At 41.9% G+C, this 20,490-nt stretch overlaps 1 protein-coding gene across 1 annotated transcript; it reads left to right on the forward strand.

Annotated features, from left to right (window-relative positions):
- Positions 1-8,341: 8,341 nt before the first annotated feature.
- Positions 8,342-18,661, forward strand: LOC118585767 (guanylate-binding protein 1-like). Its single transcript, XM_036190681.1, has 10 exons — positions 8,342-8,531; positions 11,170-11,297; positions 11,924-12,033; positions 12,275-12,471; positions 12,687-12,935; positions 13,730-14,010; positions 14,614-14,826; positions 15,444-15,546; positions 15,766-15,959; positions 18,384-18,661. The coding sequence occupies exons 1-10, from the start codon at positions 8,342-8,344 to the stop codon at positions 18,492-18,494; spliced, it is 1,776 nt and encodes a 591-aa protein (XP_036046574.1). The 3' UTR covers positions 18,495-18,661.
- Positions 18,662-20,490: the final 1,829 nt, after the last annotated feature.

Raw genomic sequence — 20,490 nt, forward strand, 5'->3', positions numbered from 1 at the left:
TGTTGCATAGAGTTTTATTCTTTGGTTTTTCTCAAGGCCAGAATCTTCCTTACAGAATTTACAGATTTTTTATTTTATGGCCATTGGGTTACATTTTCCTCCTGGGCCTTTCCTGAAAGAGAGGATTCTTTCTATGTAGTCATCTGTGAGATGTAAGATGCCTGTTTTACAACCCTAACGTTTGCAATGTCAAATCCCTTGTACTTAATAACTAGGGGCCCAGCCACAGGGCATGCACAGAATTGTGAACTGTGTTTTTATCTCAAAAGATTCCCACATCTTTCCTTTTGCCAGTAACTACAACCAGACATTTAAAATGGGCATCAGTGAGCAAAGGTCAAGATGAATGTGGGTTGTTGGTCTGTGGTCACATTAGCTAATACCATTTCTGTATCTGTCTTCTTAGATTCCTAGTTCTAGACCTGAGGGTTGTTGAGGTTGGAGCATGACCCTGTATTCATCCCAAACATAAGACTCAAGAGGACGTAGAAAAGCAGGAAGTTGAAGGGCCTAGGGCCTGAGAAAACCTTAGTTTTCATGGGTCCATAGTCTGGAGACAGTGCGCTTTGCAATTGTCATCCCAGTTTCTGCTCTCTTAACCTACGTGTGGTGGGTCCATATTGTAATGTCAGCTACCTTCACAGCTGTCGGAGTAGAGAGAATCACTCTGTAGGATTCTTACCAAATTGTTCTCAGTGCTTCTTTGACTACTTTATTGTCCTAGACAGTGTCGTCAAGTAGCAACAAGGGGAAACTGCTGCTGGACCCGGAGGTCTGCTGGGTCTCTTGGATAGTCCAAAAAATAGCCTTTCTGGACAACCAGAGTCCCTGTAGTGACTTGAGAATGGAATGGTTAGAGAGAGCCACCCACTGCCGGTCTCTGAGCCTGGAGAGCAGTGGGGAGGTCTTCCAAACAGTCTCATGGGGTACATCCCTCCCTCTATGGAGTAGAGCAGGTGCAAAGCAAAGTGCAGGAAGGAGTCTGTCCACCCTCCACTGCACTCTGAGGAGCATTCTGATAGCAGTTTCTTTTCATGTCCTCTTTATTTTTTCTATATTTGCCCAATGAAGCTTTGAATCTATGCCTAAAGCTTTAGCTATGAATTGAAAGGTTTTGGCTATGAATGTTGGGCCACTATCAGACCCCATTAGGAGGTATAGGTGAAATCAGGAGACCAGCTCCTGGAGGACCTTTTAAAGCTACTATTTGAACAGTTTCAATTCTGGTGGGGAACACTTCTAACAACCTGAAAAAAGAAAATATTAAAAGTAGCAAGTACTTGAGTCCTCCCCTGGTAGGCCAGATCTTGGTGAGGTCAGTTTTTCCAGAGTTCTCCAGGGTGCTGGCCTCTCACTGAGACACCTTTCTGGGAAAGCACTCTTAATTTTGGATTTACTTGAGCACAAACCTGGCATCTGGCTGAGACATCCTGAGCCAAGCTGTTCAGTCTAGGTATAACACACCTTGGTCTAAGCAACTCAGAAAGCACGTGAACCCCAGAGGTGTAGGCTAGTGAACATCAATTCCCAGGGTCCTGACAGTTGTTTCTGAGAGAATGATCTTTCCCCCTGGATCAACCTGTGGGTTCAATGTGTCCATTTTTGCTTTTTGTATCCTCAATTTCTTCCTGGTTGTACCATGAGTCCCTCTGAGGCAGCACCAGATCAGGCTATGTCCTCAGAATATCAATAGACCCCACTAGTCTTAGGGATTTTTGCCAGGCAGCTGGGTCAGCAGGCCAGTTAGTTACCTCTTGCCTCGGGGGAGTGTCTTCTTGATGTCTTTGATGGGGGAGGAGAGAAATTCACAGGGGAAGCCAAATAGCCTCTAGGAGGAAGAAGATTATCTTTGTTCTGAATGTTCTTTCCTCCCGCTGCCTGCACCCCCTACATATTGGTCAGAAGCCCTTTTGCCCTGTCCACCACACCATGGACATTCATGGTAGTAAAAGCCTAGTGCCTGTGTGTGTGCCATGATGGACTTTCCTTTTCCCCATCTGAGAACCTGGATCAGATAGAGCAGTTCTGTCCTCTGAGCTGAGGAACCTGACTTGGGCTCAAATTGTTTTGGTTAAAGTAACCACTGCAGCTCCCATGAACCTGTTTTCATCTTTCATCTTGAGACAGTCACACAGGAACCCCTGTGAGTTGGCATCAGGAAAGAGGGTAGGAGGATTGAGAGTGGTGGGTTCTTAACCTTGACCAAGGGTGGTCCAGGAGTAAGGCCTGGGACTGGATCACAAGGGATATAGACTGCTGCTAAGAGCAGGCTTGCAGCAGGTCACAGAAACTGCAAGGAGATGTGGATAGGCCAGCTACTGGTCAGACAAGCCAACACATGAGGACTTTCTCTGAGGGCCGACACTGACTTCTTCATTTTATGTTTCTTTCTGCTGCTTGTGTTCACTCTGTTCTTTTTCTGCACTGTTCTTCTACCTGATGTTTTCCTCCTCCTCCTCCTCCTCCTCCTCCTCCTCCTCCTCCTCCTCCTCCTCCTTCCCAGTTCTTCTCCTGTTCTTCCATATCTCTCCTGACGATTTCCATCTACATCTTTCCTTCTACTTCTGTCATCTTTTATAGTCCTTTTCATGCCTTTGATGACAACTCTCTATGCAAGACAAAATTACCTCACAACCACAAGTTACATATTCCCCCAAAATTAAAATCTTGACCCAGGAAGAAAACACATTATGATCATAGGTTATGTGCTTCTCTTAGAAGCCCACAAGGAGTTAAACATTTTTCTTTGTATAATTTTTCCACCATAACATCTCCACCACACAGCAAGGATTCTTTATCACTGATTAACAAAGTTTTAACTTAGCTAAGTCTATTTCAGCCCGTCCTTCATGCTGGCAGGCAGCTATTTGCAGTTTCTCTGTAGCAGAAGATTCTTACCCAGTTTCTACTCTGGGGAAACTTTCACCAAGTGGTCAGCCAGCCATCTAGTTTTCTTTACACACAACTTGGTCATTTAACTTCCTTTCACAATCTTGTTTCAAAGTGCATACCAGGACCTGTGATTAATTCTGTAAGCTACATGACCAAGGATCTCAGGCCTAATCTTGGGTGTAGGGACACAATTGTTTTCTGTAATTGGCAGCCTGTTCTTCCACAGGCAGAATTCGTGGAACTATAATGCATGAAACTTCCTTGTTCTTATTCTCCAGGTCAGCAAATCTCACATCTAACAAAGGGGAAGGTGACTTCTAGCCTATTGACTTTTATGTATCTCTTATTGGAGCAATTGGCAGAATAACCTAAATCATTTCCCTAATCATCTTTACTAACTCTCCTAATCACTTATGGCTTTTAGGCTAACTCAGCAAACCTGGCTAAACCGTAGATCTAACTAATCATCATTGCTCTTATAAAAATCATGTTCCGACAGGCAGTGGTGGCACACGCCTTTAATCCCAGCACTCCCAAGGCAGAGCCAGGTGGATCTTTGTGAGTTCGAGGCCAGCCTGGTCTACAGAGCAAGATCTAGGAAAGGCTCAAAGCTACACAGAGAAACCCTGTCTTGAAAAACAAAAAAACAAAAAAACAAAAAAAAACAAAAAACAAAAACAAACAAACAAAAAAAAACATCTCCTTATGATCTGCAAGTAAATTCCCCAGTGAGGAGAGGGATTTTCTCAAGGAATAATCCACTCTATTACATACACCGGGATCCTTCCATGTAGTAATTACTCCATGCCAGAATACCCCAGGATCATGACAGCAGCAAGCAGGAGGGAGCACAGCAGAAGCAAGGGACATTCTGGAGACCAACCTCCTGGAACTTTCCTCTCCAGCATGCAGCCATCATTGCTTTGTTATCTGGTGGGCTGTGTTCCATGAGCTCCATTGCTAACTGACACTCCTCTGACATGGTCACCAGCATCAGGCAGACAGCATTCTGGTGTTCCTCAGAGGAGGGCCTCAACTGGATCATAGGGTGTGAGATCCTGATCCAGAGGTAACTTGCTTGCAGTTGCTTTTGTTTGTTTTGTCTTGTTTTGTTTTGCTTATTAGACTTGCCATAGCCCCCACACCTCTTAGACAAGTGGCCCATCCTGTGGCTTCTGGGTCCAATAATTTGGAAAGGTATGCCCCAGGGCATTTCCATGGCCCCAAAGTTTGGGTTAAAATCCCTTTTGCAACATCCTTTGTCTCATGGACAAGGGATGGCAAGGCTTTGAGACATCTGGAAGTACTAGGGCAGGAGGTGAAGTCAGAGCTGTGTTAAAGCCTCAACTGTCTTTCCTTGAGTCTCAGTCCAGATCTGGGGCTCAGTGACACCCCTCTTCCCTGTGATCCATATGGAGGGCTTGCAAGTCCTGCAAACTCTGGCACCCAGAGTCAGCAATACCTGGCAATACTGAGAATCTCACCCCGTCTTTGGAGTTGGGATCTGAAGGATAGCAGGAATCCTACTCTGAGACAGGATCCCTTTGCTTCCTCTCAGCTGGTAGCCAAGATAGGTAGCCTCTGATAGAGAAAGCTCTTAGCTGACATTCTGCAACCCAAGGTCTGTAACTCTTGTAGCAATTCTTTGGTGGCCCTTTTACTCTAGGTTCCCAGCCAATCCCTAAAGGAAGGGTGGGAGGTAAGCATTTGGAGTCTTATCAAACAGAGCTGGCATTTTTTTTTAATCCTTGGGGCAGTCTGGTCCATGTGAGTTGCCCACTGTAATCTCCCTCTGAATCTGTCCATTAAAAAAAAAAGATGGGTCAATTTGCCTCTGCCAACCAGACGCTGGAGAATGCATCTTCCAGATCAAAGACAGTGTACATCTGTTTCTCTTGAGGAATCAGACTCATGAGGATCAGAGGTTCCAGGTTTCTTCACAGGCAGGAGAGGAGTGTTCCAGATGGCTGGGCACCAGGATGCCTAGCCAGGCAATGTGAACTGCATTTCCCCTTTAGGTTTCTGGGCATTGGGCATTGTTTCTGCATCTCATCCTCAGCGAAGGGACAGTGGCTTTCAGCTTATGCAAAGGGACCTGTCCCAATCAGTTCTCTGTTCTTACACCACAAGACCACTGACAGAACAAGTAAGGTCTTGGAGCCTGATACAGTATTTTCAGAAATAAGACCTTAAAATGAATATATCCTTCCTCCTCATTTATGTTATTCCACCCGGTCCCAATCCTGAAAATTATCCCACATATTTTAGATCACATGGAAATGTTTTTAAATAATGAATGGGTTGAAGATCCCTTTGAAGTAAATACTGAAGGATCTGGTTGGGAAGTCCTGACAAACCCTCCCCCTTAGACAGCTCAGGGAAGTCCTTTTACCTTTTTGTTGATTTTTGTCCATGGTCAAAATGGTTTCAGTTTCTCAGTACTGCAACCTACTTCAAAGGTTACATACAGTGCTTATCAACCTTTCCTCATCTAGCCAACTCCGGAAAGCCTCACTGTGTTGCAGGAGGAAATAAAAGCCAGTGACAGAGCCCATCTACCTGTGCTGAGCAGCAAGAGCAGGTAAGAAGGGACATTTGCTCTTGTAAGTCTGGGGAGTTCTGATCTGGAACATGGGAATATAAACCTGACTAGGAATGAGAAGGCATTGTTGAGGGTTAATTCACTTTCTTTAGAATATCTCTGACTAGAAAAGGCTGCACCTGGACATGGCTGGGACACAGCAGCAGATCAACCCTGGGTGGTGTTATCATGGCAGCCAGACTCTAAGAGACATACTGGGCTTGCTTTGAGTTAGAGAACAGCAAATGTGCAGCTTAACCAAGGGTGAGAAACACACTGGGATTGCCTTTGTCTGTGCTCACACTGTCTGATGGGCACAGTTAAATGACCTTGGTCAGGGATGGAGCAGAGCTGTTCCCTTCCCACTCCTACTGAAAGGGCTGCCTGTGGCTGATTTTCATGGGGGGGAACTGAATGATTTTTTGGGTGAACAGCCACAGCCTCAGTAAGGAGATAAGATCTGTTCCAGATCTCAATGTGAGTGTTTGGTGTCAAGGAACAGAAACTCTGCTTACCCTACACACCATGTTCTAACTTAGCAAGTGTTTTGGTGTTTCTGTAGAAAACGAATAAAAAAAGTCATAGATCATACTTTTGAAATACATTGGTGGCTACATGGGGCAGGCAGGTTGTGACAAAATGGGTGGCTACAGGCTTCTGATGAGGCAAGAAATAGCTGTGAAGGCAGCTAAAGACAGCCCAGGAAATATGGCTCCAGACTCTGCAACATTCCGTCTCTCCACAATCACACAAATTCTAATCAGTTAGTCAGCCTTGCACTTCACTGACACAGTTGTGGCTGTTTTTTGGGAACCTCTGGTCACAGCTGAATCCCAGAGTGAAAGAGGAAGGACAGGGCAGTCACCATCATACATGTGATCTTGGCTTCCAGGTGTATTTCCTCCTTCAGTAGGAAGATTGGCTCATTCCTCATGCCCATTCTTTTCTTAGCCCTCCCCTTTAGGTTCAGCCCTATACTGTAGTGAACAACTTCCTTTAAAGATCTCCTTGAATAGAAGACTGAAGACAATGTCTGGCTCTGTATGCTGTGAATGTGTTGCTCTGATTGATTAATAAATAAAATGCTGATTGGCCAGTAGCCAGGCAGGAAGTATAGCATAGGTGGGATAAGAGACAGGAGAATTCTGGGAAGAGGAAGGCTGAGTCAGGAGATGCTGCCAGCTGCCGCAGCCATGACAAACAAGACATAAAGTTCTTATAAGCCAAAAGCAACCTAGCAACTTGCAGTTTAATGAAAATGGGTTTATTTAATATGTAAGAACTGGATAGCAAGAAGCCTGAGCCATTAGGCCAAACAGTTTAAATAATATAAGTGTCTGTGTGTTTAATTGGGTCTGAGTGGATGTGGGCCCTGGCAGGACTAGAGATAACTCCAGCTACAGTGTCTGCTTAATTGGTCCCCAACTCCAGGCCCTCAGGCTGCTGCTCCTGCCTCCTGGAGACCGGAATGGTGGTCCAGCCACCATTCTCACTCATAATGTTCTTGCTGTATAGCTTTGTTCTGCCTGGTCTGATCCTAGCTCTTATTCCCGGTGTTTGTCTTCTACCTCTTTGCACTTCTCTTTTCTCTTCCAAATGAGAACTAAACAGAAAGCCTAAAGAAGAGTGGCAGGAAATAATGTCTTTGAACCAACAGCTCCCTGATAACCTGCTAAGTACCTCACAGTTGGTTTCTACAGTATACAGTACTCTCATCCTCTCTAGATTTTGGCTTATTTACTGTGCAGTTGTTTTCTGGTCACTGATCTTGTGTAACCATGTGTAGCACAAATCTTAAAAGTCCTTCTTAATAAAAACAAACCTGGAGCTGGGTATTGGGGTGAATGCTGAAAGATCAGAAAAGCCGAATAAGCCACAGCTATCTCACCTTGCCAGTTCCTCAGCTGATCCTGTTTCCTCAGACTCGAAGCTTCTGAGTCCTCATCCAAATGTATCTCAGCTGAACTGCTGCTCTAAACCCTAAAAGCTTAACCAGACCCTAGTTCCTGGTTTATCACACCTTATATACCTTTCTGCTCCCTGCCATCACTCCCTGAAATTAAAGGATGTGTCACCTTGCCTGGCTAGTTCCAGTGTGACATTGAACTCACAGATATGCAGACGGATCTCTGCCTTCAGAATGTTAGGATTAAAGGTGGGTGTGCCACCATTTTCTGGCCTCTATGTCTATCTAGTGACTGTTCTGTTCTCTGAACCCAGATAAATTTATTAGGGTGCACAATACTCTGGGGAACACAGTATCACCACAACCATGTCCTTGGAAGAGTCGCTGTCATATATTTTCATTAATATTCTCCCAAAAATATGTTATATTGTTTCATGTTGGTAATACAATTCTGTTTCTAGAGACTCATGTCTATTACATGATTATAAACACTAGTATAGTATAGGTAGAATGAACATATTTTATAACCTATAGAAATTATTATCATGGCATACATGAAGTATTAATTCCTGGGTGTCTTTGTTATTTATAGTGGTAAATAAATGACTAAATGAATATTTAATTGATTATATACAGATGCAATATGAAATCATTTCTCAGTGTGATTCTTTTTTCTTTGATGTTTAGTATAAAATCTTTAATAAGGAAAGTTTTTCAATGCTAAATTAAATGGAATAATTGTGTTGTGAGAGCAGCAGAATGTTGTCATAATGACATAAATGAAAATTTTTAATACTATTTCATAAGATTCTAAGATTTTACAGATTCTCTTCACATACGTCTCTGATGCATGCAGCAAGGTTGTGGTTTTTAAGGAGTTGATAACTCTACCTTCTGAGTAAAAAGAATTAATTATAGTTCATCTTATCTCTCCCTCTATAGACAGGGGACAAGCCTGCACAATGGACTCAGACATCCACATGCCAGGACCTGTGTGCCTCATTGAGAACACAAAAGGGCAACTGACAGCCAAACAGGAGGCTCTGGAGCTCCTGTCTGCCATCAAGCAGCCTGTGGTGGTGGTGGCCATCGTGGGCTTCTATCGCACAGGCAAATCCTACTTGATGAACAAGCTGGCTGGAAAGAACAAAGGTAAGTGCCACCAACAAAGCTGTGCTGGGTCCATGTGTCCTCTCACATTGTCTGCTTCCTGAATGGGAGTGTAAAGAATTAAATCTTCCAGTCACAGTTGGCGGTTGAGATCCTTTTTGTTGACAGTGTTGCTTCATTTCCTGAGACCAGTCATGCTATCTAGTCCAGGCAGGCCTTTAGATTATCATGTAGTCCAGGCTGACCCTGAACTCATGATCTTCTTGACTTGGCCTCCTGAGAACTGATTGCATGCCTGCACCACCACATCTAATGCCTACCTTCCCTTCTAAACCATACTGGTTCATTTCCTAGATGGACAAAGGCAGTAGTGAAGATAATTAAATATATATGTTAATTAGACTTAAGATGTAAGTAAAATTTCTGTAGCAACAGCAAGTTTCTACTGGTCTTTAAGGTTATAAAAAAATCTACCTATAATTTATGTATTGACTTTTTATTCATGTAAATTATATAAGATTTATCTTTATAGTTTTTTAAGTATATGGTTCTATGTCATTAAAGAAATTTATGATCTGTGTATAGCCCCCATCCATCTCTAGAAGGAAGCTCATTGCCCAAACCATCCCATTCTTCCAAATGCTGTATTTTTATAGGAATGTCCTATGTGTGAATTTGTTCAAAACAAAGAGACTTTTGTGACTGGTTATTTCTCTTCTGACACCTTCAATGTTTGTCAAAACTTTCTCCCTTTTTGAGGATCAGTGACAATGTATGTCTAACATTGCCTTATCTATTCACCTGTAGACAAGACAGCTGAGTTCTCTGAATGTTACTAACATGAAGATGGCTACAGAGACATCTGTCTGAGCCCAGGCTTTCAGGTTTCCTATGTTATATTAATTTCATCACAGATCAAATGACTGTTAGGGGCAATGTAAGGAAGAAGGGTTTACTTTGCTCACAGTTCAGGGGAAGTCAGTTCACTATGGCAGAGGAGACAGGATTTTAATGACTCCATGTGTAGTGGAAGGAGCTTATGGCTGTTCATATCATGCCTGACCAGGAAGCAAAGAGCAGAGGGCCACAAGCAAGGCCAGTATTATAACAGTCAAAGGCCTGACCTCTGCCAGCCAGGTCCTACTTCCTAATGCTTTCACATTACCCAACACAGTACCACTAACTGTGGACCCAGTGTTCATATACATGAGCCTATGATGGCCATTTTACATTCAAACCATAACATTCTTCTCCTGGCACCAAAAAAAAAAAAAAAAATGCATGTGGTCTTACTTCAAAAGTCCCCATCATCTTAAAGTTTTAACAGCATTTAACAGTCTAGTCCCATATGACAAACATCTGTGATTTTTTACAAAATTAAATTTTAAATTACATGCCTGTAATATACAATGGCATAGAATAAACATCTCCATTTGCAGCATTCAGGGGGACAAGAAGGACAGAACATACTATAGCAAGACTGAACCCAGAAGGACAAACCTAATTCTGTAGCTCCATGTGCAGCATATAGGGCAGGTGGTGGCCTGCTCTAGACAACAGCAGACCCTGCCTCCTGGTTCCTGCTTTTTACAGGACACAAGGGCTCCCTGTAGATGTAACAGGCTTTTTTTTTTTTTAAGAAACACAGAACCAAATGCAGAGTTAATAGCCCAAGAGGTCAGAGCAAGAGCTAAAAATCTTACCCTTCACTGTTGCTGAGGTCCTTCTCCTCAGCATGAGACCTACTTCCTATGTGTCTGTCCTTTTTATTGACTTTCTGTTCTGCCTTCTCATTGGCTGTAAACCCAACCACATGACCTCCTTGTCACTGCTTGTCTATAGAGACCTCCATGTCTTCTATGGTTGGAATTGAGATTAAAGGTGTGTGTCTCCATGCTGGCTGTGTCCTTGAACACATAGAGATCTGCCTAGCTCTGCCTCACAAGTGCTGGGATTAAAGGCATGTGCCACCACCGCCCAGCTTCTGCTATGGCTTGCTATTAGCTCTGACCCCCAGGCAACTTTATTTATTAACACACAAATAAAATCACATTTCAGTACAAATAAAATAGCACCATAGCTCCCTCTAGGGTTAGGTCCCCTCATTGACTCCAGCTTTCCTCAGTGGACATCCCAGGCCTGGCATCTCTAACTTCCTGGGTCTCCACTGTTACTGCAGCTTTACCCCACAGCCTCACACAGCAAGCTCAGGAGCTGCACATGAGAGACTAACCCTGATGCACATTTTGTGTGGAACCTTGATGCAAGCCTGGAAGACCACTGCATTCTGCATCTCTGATAACTGAATTTCTGTTATGTCTCTAACTGTGAGATCAACATGACATTTGGTTTTAGTTCATTCTCCTGACTTGATTGTGCTGATTTTTCAAAAGAGATTTATTTATTTTAATTTTAGTTGTACAAGTATTTTGTCTGTGTACAACCCTGCATGCCTAATAATTCACAAGTATTAGGAACATAAGGTTCCCAGAAACTATATTTATAGACAGTTTTAAGTTGTTATGTAGTTTCTGGGAACAGAGTTCTGATCCTATGCAAGAAGAGCAAGCACACTTAACCAAAGAGCCATCTTCTCTGTTTGATTACGCTAATTTTATTATCACTTTTTGAAGCACTTGTTCCTGCACATCGAATCCCTCCTATCCTCTCTGATTTTCAGGCTTCTCTCTGGGCTCCACGGTGCAGTCTCACACGAAGGGGATCTGGATGTGGTGTGTGCCTCATCCCCGGAAGTCAGACCACACCCTAGTTCTGCTTGACACAGAGGGCCTGGGGGATGTGGAGAAGGTAAGGATTGAGGGCTCAGTGTGCAATTCAGCCACTCATCTTTAAAAATTCTTCACTATCCTCTATGCTGTTTTAAAAACCTTTTATATATATTTGTGCATGTGTGTGTGTGTGTGTGTGTGTGTGTGTGTGTGTCTGTGTGTGTGTGTCTAACATACACCATGATGCATGTGTTCAACTCCCATAAGTAAAACATGTGAGTCACTTCTCTTTTCCACCATATGGTTCTGGGGATCAAACTCAGGCACTAAGGCTTAGCAGCAAGCACTTTTCTACCCATCACGTCTGGTCACTAGATCCAGAGTTTTTTGGAGACTTGTTTGAATTTCATCATAGCACCCTTTTCAATCTACTTACATGACATGAATTCACATTTAGCCAACAGAGATGAGGGAACTAGTCTCAAGACTGGGTCACAGAACAGCAGGGTGGTAGCTGCAGTCCTGAAACACTAACACCAGGCTAAGAAGCACCAGTGAGAATCATCACAAATGAATCCACGAACCATAGGAATATTTTTAAGGCTAAAATCCCCTCTAATGAAGTGAATATATTTTACCACTGCTGATCTAGAAAAAGACATAAGAACAGAACATACTCCTGACCATGTGTGTTCTGACTCCCAGGGTGACAACCAGAATGACTGCTGGATCTTTGCCCTGGCTGTACTTCTGAGCAGCACCTTCGTGTACAACAGCATGGGAGCCATCAACCAGCAGGTCCTGGACCAGCTGCAGTATCCTTTCTGAGGTTCAGAACACCACAGTGAGCAGGGTGACCTATCCTCATGATCCTGCTCAATGTCTACAGCTCTTTGTTAATGCAACATAAAACATAAAAATAACTCAAGTATAGGTATCTACAATTTTCACACCAAGGCTAATGAAGATTTGGGGCTAGGGTTTGGCACAATGGGGACCCTGCAGATTTGGTTGATGTTATGGTTGTTTCAAGCCTTTCCTTAATTAGCTGTTCAGCTATGTGACAGAGCTGACAGACAGAATCAGAACAAGATCTTCACCTGACCAAAACGAGTTGGAGGACTCAGATGAATTTGTGAGTTTCTTCCCGGACTTTGTGTGGACTCTGAGGGACTTCTCTCTCGAGCTTAAAGTAAATGAGGAACTCATCTCTGCAGATGAATACCTAGAGAATTCCCTGAAGCTTATACACGGTAAGAGACCTACAGCTGCTAATGAGGATGTCAATTAAAACTGAGAATTCAGGGGCTGGAGAGATGGCTCAGAGGTTAAGAGCATTGGCTGTCCTCAATTTACCATCCTCCTACCTCAACATTCAGTATGCCAGGATTATAAAAGCTCACATGACTGAATTTTAAGTATGTATACTCTCCTTTCAATCCCTGGCTGAAAATTTTACTCCATCTAGGTACAGGTCAAAGAGATAAAGAACAAAGGCTTAATCTCCCTCGGATCTGTATTCGTAAGTTCTTCCCAAAGAAGAAATGCTTTGTCTTTGAGCGGCCAGCACATGGGAGGAAGCTTGGCCAGTTGGAATCGCTGCAGGATCAAGACCTGGACTCAGACTTCATTGAACAAGTGGCAGAATTCTGTTCCTACGTGTTCAGCTGTTCCAAGGTGAAAACGATTTCAGGAGGCATCAGTGTCAATGGACCACGTGAGTCCCTTCCAGTCCTTCTGCTCACTGTTTAGGCCACAGCATCATGAGATAGCAATGACCTGCTTCGGCTCTGAAGCTATGTAAACCTGTCACCACTGTAGGGCTAAGCTGTGGATGTCACCAGCATTTATAATAGACTTTGTCTGTCACATTTTCTTCTTGGGAAAGAGAGAAAGGGATAAAAGAAAAATTTGAAAAAAGATACCTTTAAAGTACCCTAGAAAACTGGACCTGTATTCAACTATCATAGCCACTAAGCAAGTATGGCTCTTAAAATTTAAATTTTAAGTACAGTAAAATCTACATGGAGGCAGTCCTTGTCACATTAGCACATACAGAAAGTTCTCTTGGACAGTGCTATTTATTCCATTCAACCTGATAGAGAATTTCTGACTGGGAGGGCATGTTTGGCTCCAAACTTGAAGTGAAATGCTTACTATGGACAGGACTGGTGACACAGATAATCATAAAAGAAGTAAGGAGCCTGTTCTCATGGTGATTTCCTTAAAAGGGACACAAACATTCCATAGGCATGGGCCCATGTAGTCTCCATCCAGCACTCTTAGGCTTTGGGGTCTCATGCACCTCACTACAGGTGTATCTTTGCACAGAAGTAGATATAATGCCATCAATGTGAGGTAGAGGCTGAGATACTTCTGTCTGTCATCCTTCCACATGATGCTAAGGACATAGAAGCTTTAAGGCAACAATTATTGAAATATCTAGAATTACAGAATAATGTTGTTTTTATCCATCTACAGCAAATATTGTCACCTGTTTCCTGGTTGTAGGACTAAAGAGCTTGGTGGCAACCTATGTCAACACCATCTGCAGTGGAGATCAGCCCTGCATGGAGAATGCTGTCCTGGCTTTGTCCCGGACAGAAAATGCAGCTGCAGTGCAAAAGGCCATTGCTCACTATGACCGGCAGATGAGCCAGATGTTGAAGTTACCCACAGAAACTCTCCAGGAGCTGCTGGATCTGCACAGGACCATAGAGAAAGAAGCTACCAAGATCTTCATGGAAAAGTCCTTCAAAGATGTTGATCAAGAGTTCCTAACAAAATTAGGAGTAATTTATCTTTCAAGTTGACTTCGATGTAGATTTTGAAAGCAAAGTGCTATAAGGAAATGAAATTAGTGTTTAAGGAGGGGCAACTGTTATAGATTTTGAAATAGAAACAGCTACGTATTAATAATCACAATTATCGGAAAAAATGGATTATCAAAAACTCAAAGATTTAAAATATCTCTCCTTTCATTAATTAACTAGTACTATTTGCCTTACTGAATTGAGTACAAAGTGTGTCTGATCAAGTTGCATGCCTAGTGTCAACAATCTGATTCAGTGTTTAAGACAGTAGAAAAGAAAATTTTAGTCTTAGCTATCAGAGGGAAATTAACATTGAGCCGTGTTTATTTCTCGTGGCATCTCTGGTCCAGTCTGGAAAAGTAGTTTACCTCTAAAGGTGTAAATCTCTCCTCTGAACTCCCCTGCCACAAAGCAAAGATGACATCATTAAAAAGCTGGATCAGAGGAAAGATGTAGTTACAGTCAGTGCTTATAAATTTTCCTTTGTTTGGGGTTTTCTGTTGATTTGTCTTTTGAGAAATGATCCCAGAATTTCTAAACTCAGGCTTCTTTCCTTTTTTTCTTTTAATTTTTACATTAAAGGCTGAGTTAGAAAAAAAGCAAGGTGATTTCTGTAAGAAGAATCTACAGGCATCCTCAGATTGCTGCTCAACTCTGATTCGGGATATTTTTGGTCCACTAGAAAACGATGTGAAGATGGGGGTTTATTCTAAACCAGGAGGATACTGTACTTTTAATCAGAAGATACAGGAGTTGAAGAAAAAGTACTATCAGGCACCCAGGAAAGGGATTCAGGTAACCAAGATTATGTGTGTGTTCTAGGAGCTGCTTACCTTTAGACAGCATCATGATCCCAAGCATTATTGGAAAAGGGTCTTATTGTTTTCATACCAGGCCTATGCTTCCTCAACATCACATACATCAAGGTTATCACATCCTGCTTACTCATCAGACACAGTGTACTCATGTAACAATTGTGTTAAAACTGAACAATCACATTAACCACCAATATGACTGTCACCCTGTTTCCAATAGACTCTTCATGTTGTAAAGGACCCCACGGTAGGGCCTTAAGGAAACTTATATTGCATCTATTTGGGATTCATGCTAGCTTTAAGAGTCAACTGGGTCCGATATTATCACCCTATGACTCCCCGTCCATCACTCGTCCCCAGGCCCACACTTCCCTCCCTTTCTCATTCTGTCAGATCATTTTGTTTTGCCCTAAAGCTACAGTAAACTCACTGCATCACCATCAACTCCAGATTTAGAGCCTGAATAAAGGCTTTCATTAGTGGGAACTGTTTCTATGACTAAGAATCTTAGCACCAAGAGGAAAGCAGGGGTAGGGAGACAGGCAACAAAGTGTTCAGTCATTCCTGTTGTTAACCTCATGTTCTCTGGACTCCAAGGCTGAAAAAACTCTGCAGAAATATTTGCAGTCCAAGGAGGATATGATTGATGCAATTCTACGCACAGACCAGGCTCTGACACAAAGAGAAATACAGATTGAAGGTGAGCACAAGTTAAAAGACTGTGTGCCCTGGAAAGCTATGACAAGCTTAAATTACTTCTAAACCTGGGATCCTAAATCAGAGCTAAAAGAACAAAGCTAAGTCTGACTGGCTGGAATCGGACTTGGTAGTACTATGGTGTCAGCCATAAAAATGAAGTATGTGAAGAAGAGAGGAACAGATAAAACATTTACATCTTCTTTCTTACTTTCCTTTCTAGTGGAACGTGTGAAAGCCGAAGCTGCAAAGAATACAGCAAAAATAATGGAGGATATGCAACAGAAGAATGACCAGTTGCTGCAACAGAAAGAGAAGAGTTACTGGGAACGCATGCAACAGTTGACTGAGAAGGTGCAGAAGGAACAGGCCCAGATCAGGGAGGAGCAGCAGAGGGCCACTGAGCACAAACTTCAGGTATTGCAATTGCACCTCCTCTATGTTCTTTTCATTTAAAAACATTTTTGAAATATGTGTAAAGGTATCTAAAAATATATTTGTGTTTGTGTGTGTGCATATATATTTGCACATGTGCATGCAATATCTATGGATGTTCTAAGAGGGATCAGATTCCCTGGATCTGGAATTATAGGTATTTGTGAACCACCCAATATTGATGCTTGCAACTGAATTCCAGTCTGTAACACACTCTTTACTGCTGCGCCATCTATCCAGCCTCCTGTTTTCTCCATTTCTGTTCATCAAGATATATGATGAAGCCTAAAGGCTGACTAAGCCTGCTCCCTAGTGCTGTTAATTGTGGTGGGTATTGTGTTTCCTGAAATATTGTGTGTTCCCTGAAATAAACATATCTGGGGTCAGAGAATAGACAGCCACTAGAACAAAGCCAAAAATGGTGGCTAGAAAATTGGAAGAGTAAGCCATAACAGAAGTTGGGTGGTGGTGGTGCACGCCTTTAATCCCAGCACTTGGGAGGCAGAGCTAGCCAGATCTCTGAGTTCAAGGCCACTTTAGAAACAGCTAAGCATTGTGACCCACGACTATAATCCCAGAAACCCAACCTTTAATCCCAGGGAGTGGGGGCAGGAAGAGAATGGTATATAAGGTGTGAGGACCAGGAACTAAAGGAGTTAAGCATTTGGTTAGTTAAGCATTTGGCTGGAGAAGCATTCAGGCTTTGGAGCAACACAGTTCAGCTGAGATTCATTCTGGATGAGGATTCAGGGTTTCCAGTCTGAGGAAACAAGACCAGCTGAGGAACTGGTGAGGTGAGGTAACTGTGGCTTGTTCTGCTTCTCTGATCTTCCAGCATTCACCCCAATAACTGGCCTCAGGTTTATTTTTATTAACAAGTACCTTTAAGATTCCTGCTACAGTTAATTCCTATATACCTGCTTAATAGTCTGTTGCCCACGTCTGGGGATTCAGTTTACAATGTGTAATGGTGCCACGCTAAGTCCCTTAATAATATACCTGTTTATTTAGGACAGCCATGCTCTTTGTATTTTTTCTTTATTTCTTTCTAAAGACTCTATGGTCCATAAAGTACATCTTTATTACGTGGAAGAAACACAGGTTCACATAAGATTAAAAAATATGCAATCTTAGTAGTTTGGGAAGTGGAGGCAGGAGGATCAAAAGGTCAAAGTCATCTTCAGCTATATAGGGAATTCAAAACCAACCAGGGCAATAGCCCTTGTCATCAAAAAATTAATAAATGAGCACTATTTATAAAATACTTACAACAGATTAAACTGTTTTTCCCACAGTGGAATCCACAAAGGTAGTTTTTGTCTCACATGGTATGAGTTTATTGCTAAGAGAGTGTTTGTGAGGAGAGGGACTATTTAACCCTCACAACTATGTGACAGTTTGTCCCTCCTCTTTCCTATGCTCTGCTTCCAACTTGTGTTGAGTTGGGAGTTTAATGTAGAAATTCATTATCTTCAGTCTGAGACTCTGATTTTTCTTACCTTCATCTATAATCCTGCTATCAAGTTGTAGAAACTTACTCTTCTCTCTTTTTCTTTCTCTCTCTCTTCCTCTCCTCCCTCTCCATCTTCCTCTCCTTCTCTCTCCCTCTGTCCCTCCCTCATTCTCCCTTTTTGTGCACACATGTTACATGTGAAAGCCAGAGATCTGTTCCCAATCCTCCTCCATAATTCTACACCATATTCTTTGAGACAGGGTCTCCCACTGAACCTTGAGCTCATGCGTGAGGCTAGCCTGGCTACCCAATGAATTTCAAGGATCTTCCTCAGCCTGGTAGTACAGCGCATTGCTGCATCTAGCTTTTACATCAGTGCTCAGGATTCCAGTTCAGGTATTTGTGCTTATGCAGCAGTCATGTAACTGGCTCATCCATGCCCCCACTCCCCACAGCCCGAATTTCTTAAACTTAAGATTCAGAGCCATAGTCAGAGTTTTCAGAATTCATCCCTCTGCTGCACGTTTAGATATTTGGTGATTAGGGGGATTATTAATGTCTCTAAGACTAAAATTTGAAATCAAACACTCGATTGAGATTGTGTATAGAGATTATAGACAACTAATGAAGAAAAAATGAATCGTGGTAACCTAGGTCCATCAGTGGAACTGCTTCTTAGCTAAAGGAACCAAAGAGAATTGATTACTGCTGACCAAGAAAAAGCATAATTTGGTGAAAGGGATAAATAGTTTACAAAAGAAAAAAACAAAAGCAAACATTTTAATGTTAAAGTTTATTCATAAACAAAAATAGGTTAACCAAACATAATAAAAATTAGGATTAGATAAATTTTTAAGAAACCAAATAACAAAAATTAATTATTATGTAAACTGTATAGAACATAGGGATCAACTCAGTGCAATGATTCATTGTCTCCACTTGTCACTTTTTAGGAACAGGCTCGACAACTACGTGAGAATTTCCAGCAAGAAAATAAAAAACTACAAGATGAGATAAAGATTCTCTATGAAAGGGAAGCCTCACGCAGATGTGTTGTAAGCTAAACAACTAAACAATACTCCTGTCCTGCCATTCAAAACAGATGAATAGCATGTAGAAATGGGAACAAGAGTCATTCCAGGTGATAATAATTGGGTCCTGTATCAGAAAAATAAAAATCTGCAAAGTCATGCAGTGTGATCATTGAAATCATATTTATCTTCCTATAAGACTGAGCATCAAGGATGTCATTGGCATCTCTACCACAGGAGAGGTATCAACAGCATTGATAGAAGAAAGTTCCTTTTCCAGAATCTCCAAGAGGCAAGTGGGCACTGAGCACATTCTTAAATATTGGCACATAATTAGGAAACCAGTTTGCCAGTGTTATGATGTTCTGAAGGACAGGGATAGCTAGCCTTATTCCTTACCACAGACAATGTAAAGTTCTCCATTCTATCAAAAACTGCATATGATTTGTAGACATTAATGATGGGTAACCCTATCAAGAAACTCCATTATGAATCAAGACACCTGCTTGGAGCTCTAGAGTCCCCATATATGATATATTATATCCACAGGAGATGGAATAAGCCATTGGCATGACAAGGAGATGAATCCACATATCCATGGGTGAAGAAGGAAATACTTCAGTTCATGTAGATTGAAAATGTAGCAGGACATTTCCAATCATTAACAGTTGACACTGATTACATAAAATGATGACAACTAAGCATAATGCAGAGTAGTAATTTTAAAGATGGACTTGAAATGATTGTGTAAACAGTAGATATCAAAGGAATTTTAATGATTTATCTGTAACCATACACTACTTACACTACTCTTTTCTTATTATTAGCACCTGAGCTTGAAATTCTGTTGATTTTCCCCAAGCAGAATAAAGGTTCTTTCTTCATGTTTTGACCATCTCTTAGTATTCTGGAGTATATATACACTCTGTCCCAACTGCCAAAAGTACAAAGTAACTGGTGAAAATCATGGAAATGGATTAAAAATATTGAGGTGGTAAAGTGCTTGCTGTGCTAACATGAGGACCTAAATTCAGATCCCAGCACCCACACAACAAACCAGATATTGTGATGCACAGCCATAAGACTAACACTGAGGTTGGGGCAGATATAGATAGGAGGATCCCTGGAGTCTACTAGCCAGTCAGCCTAGCCAACAGATAAGTTCTGGCTTCACTGAGAAGCCCTTTCTCAAAAATAAGGTGGAAAGCAATTGAAAATGGAATCATGATTTGCTCAAAGTGGTTGCAACCAGAGATAATCATATTAAACAAATAAATCAGTCTTAAAAATGTTCAGCTTCTGACTGCTGATAGAGACATAAAATTATACATGTATATGTACATGACATGAATGTCAAAGTGAAACTGTCTAAGAAAAAAGTGGAATAATGGAAGGGGGAGGCATGAAAAGAAGGGTAGATACATGGGAGTATGCTAAACAGACAAGATATGCTTATCTGAAAATATGCTCCTATGACATAGCACCATGCATAATGAATATAAGCAATGAAAGCAATGAAAATTATAAAAACAACTTGTGATCAATGAAGGACATTTTTTAAATAAGCATTCTGGCAACTTTATGTGAATAACTTTGACAATTCAGTTAAGTCATCTGGCTTCTCAAGGAAAGCATAAAGCACTAATAATGAGGGAGGGAGTCTGTGAATCAAGTCAGAGTTTATTAATGAACAAAATCAAAATGCTACACTCATGATATAAAACAAAGCTGCCACACCATTTCAGGTGCAGCTGCCACCACCTCTTCATTCCAGTGAGGAATGGGGACCTTGAACCAAGCCACAGCCACTTGCTCTGTGGCTTGGTGGCAGCTCCCAATATCTGAGAGAGTGCCTCAGCCCACCCAGGCCTCTTATTGAGTCACATCTCTCCAGAGAAGATCATACCCACTGAGGCAAGCTGCTCCATACATTTGACTGGTGGGCCGGTGTCAATAATTCTCACATTTCCCCCTTTTTGTCTAATTAAAAAGGAAGGTTCTAATCCTAACATAATAGAACTATATACAA

The sequence above is a fragment of the Onychomys torridus genome, chromosome 6 (assembly GCF_903995425.1).
Source record: "Onychomys torridus chromosome 6, mOncTor1.1, whole genome shotgun sequence".
Lineage (NCBI taxonomy): Eukaryota > Metazoa > Chordata > Mammalia > Rodentia > Cricetidae > Onychomys > Onychomys torridus.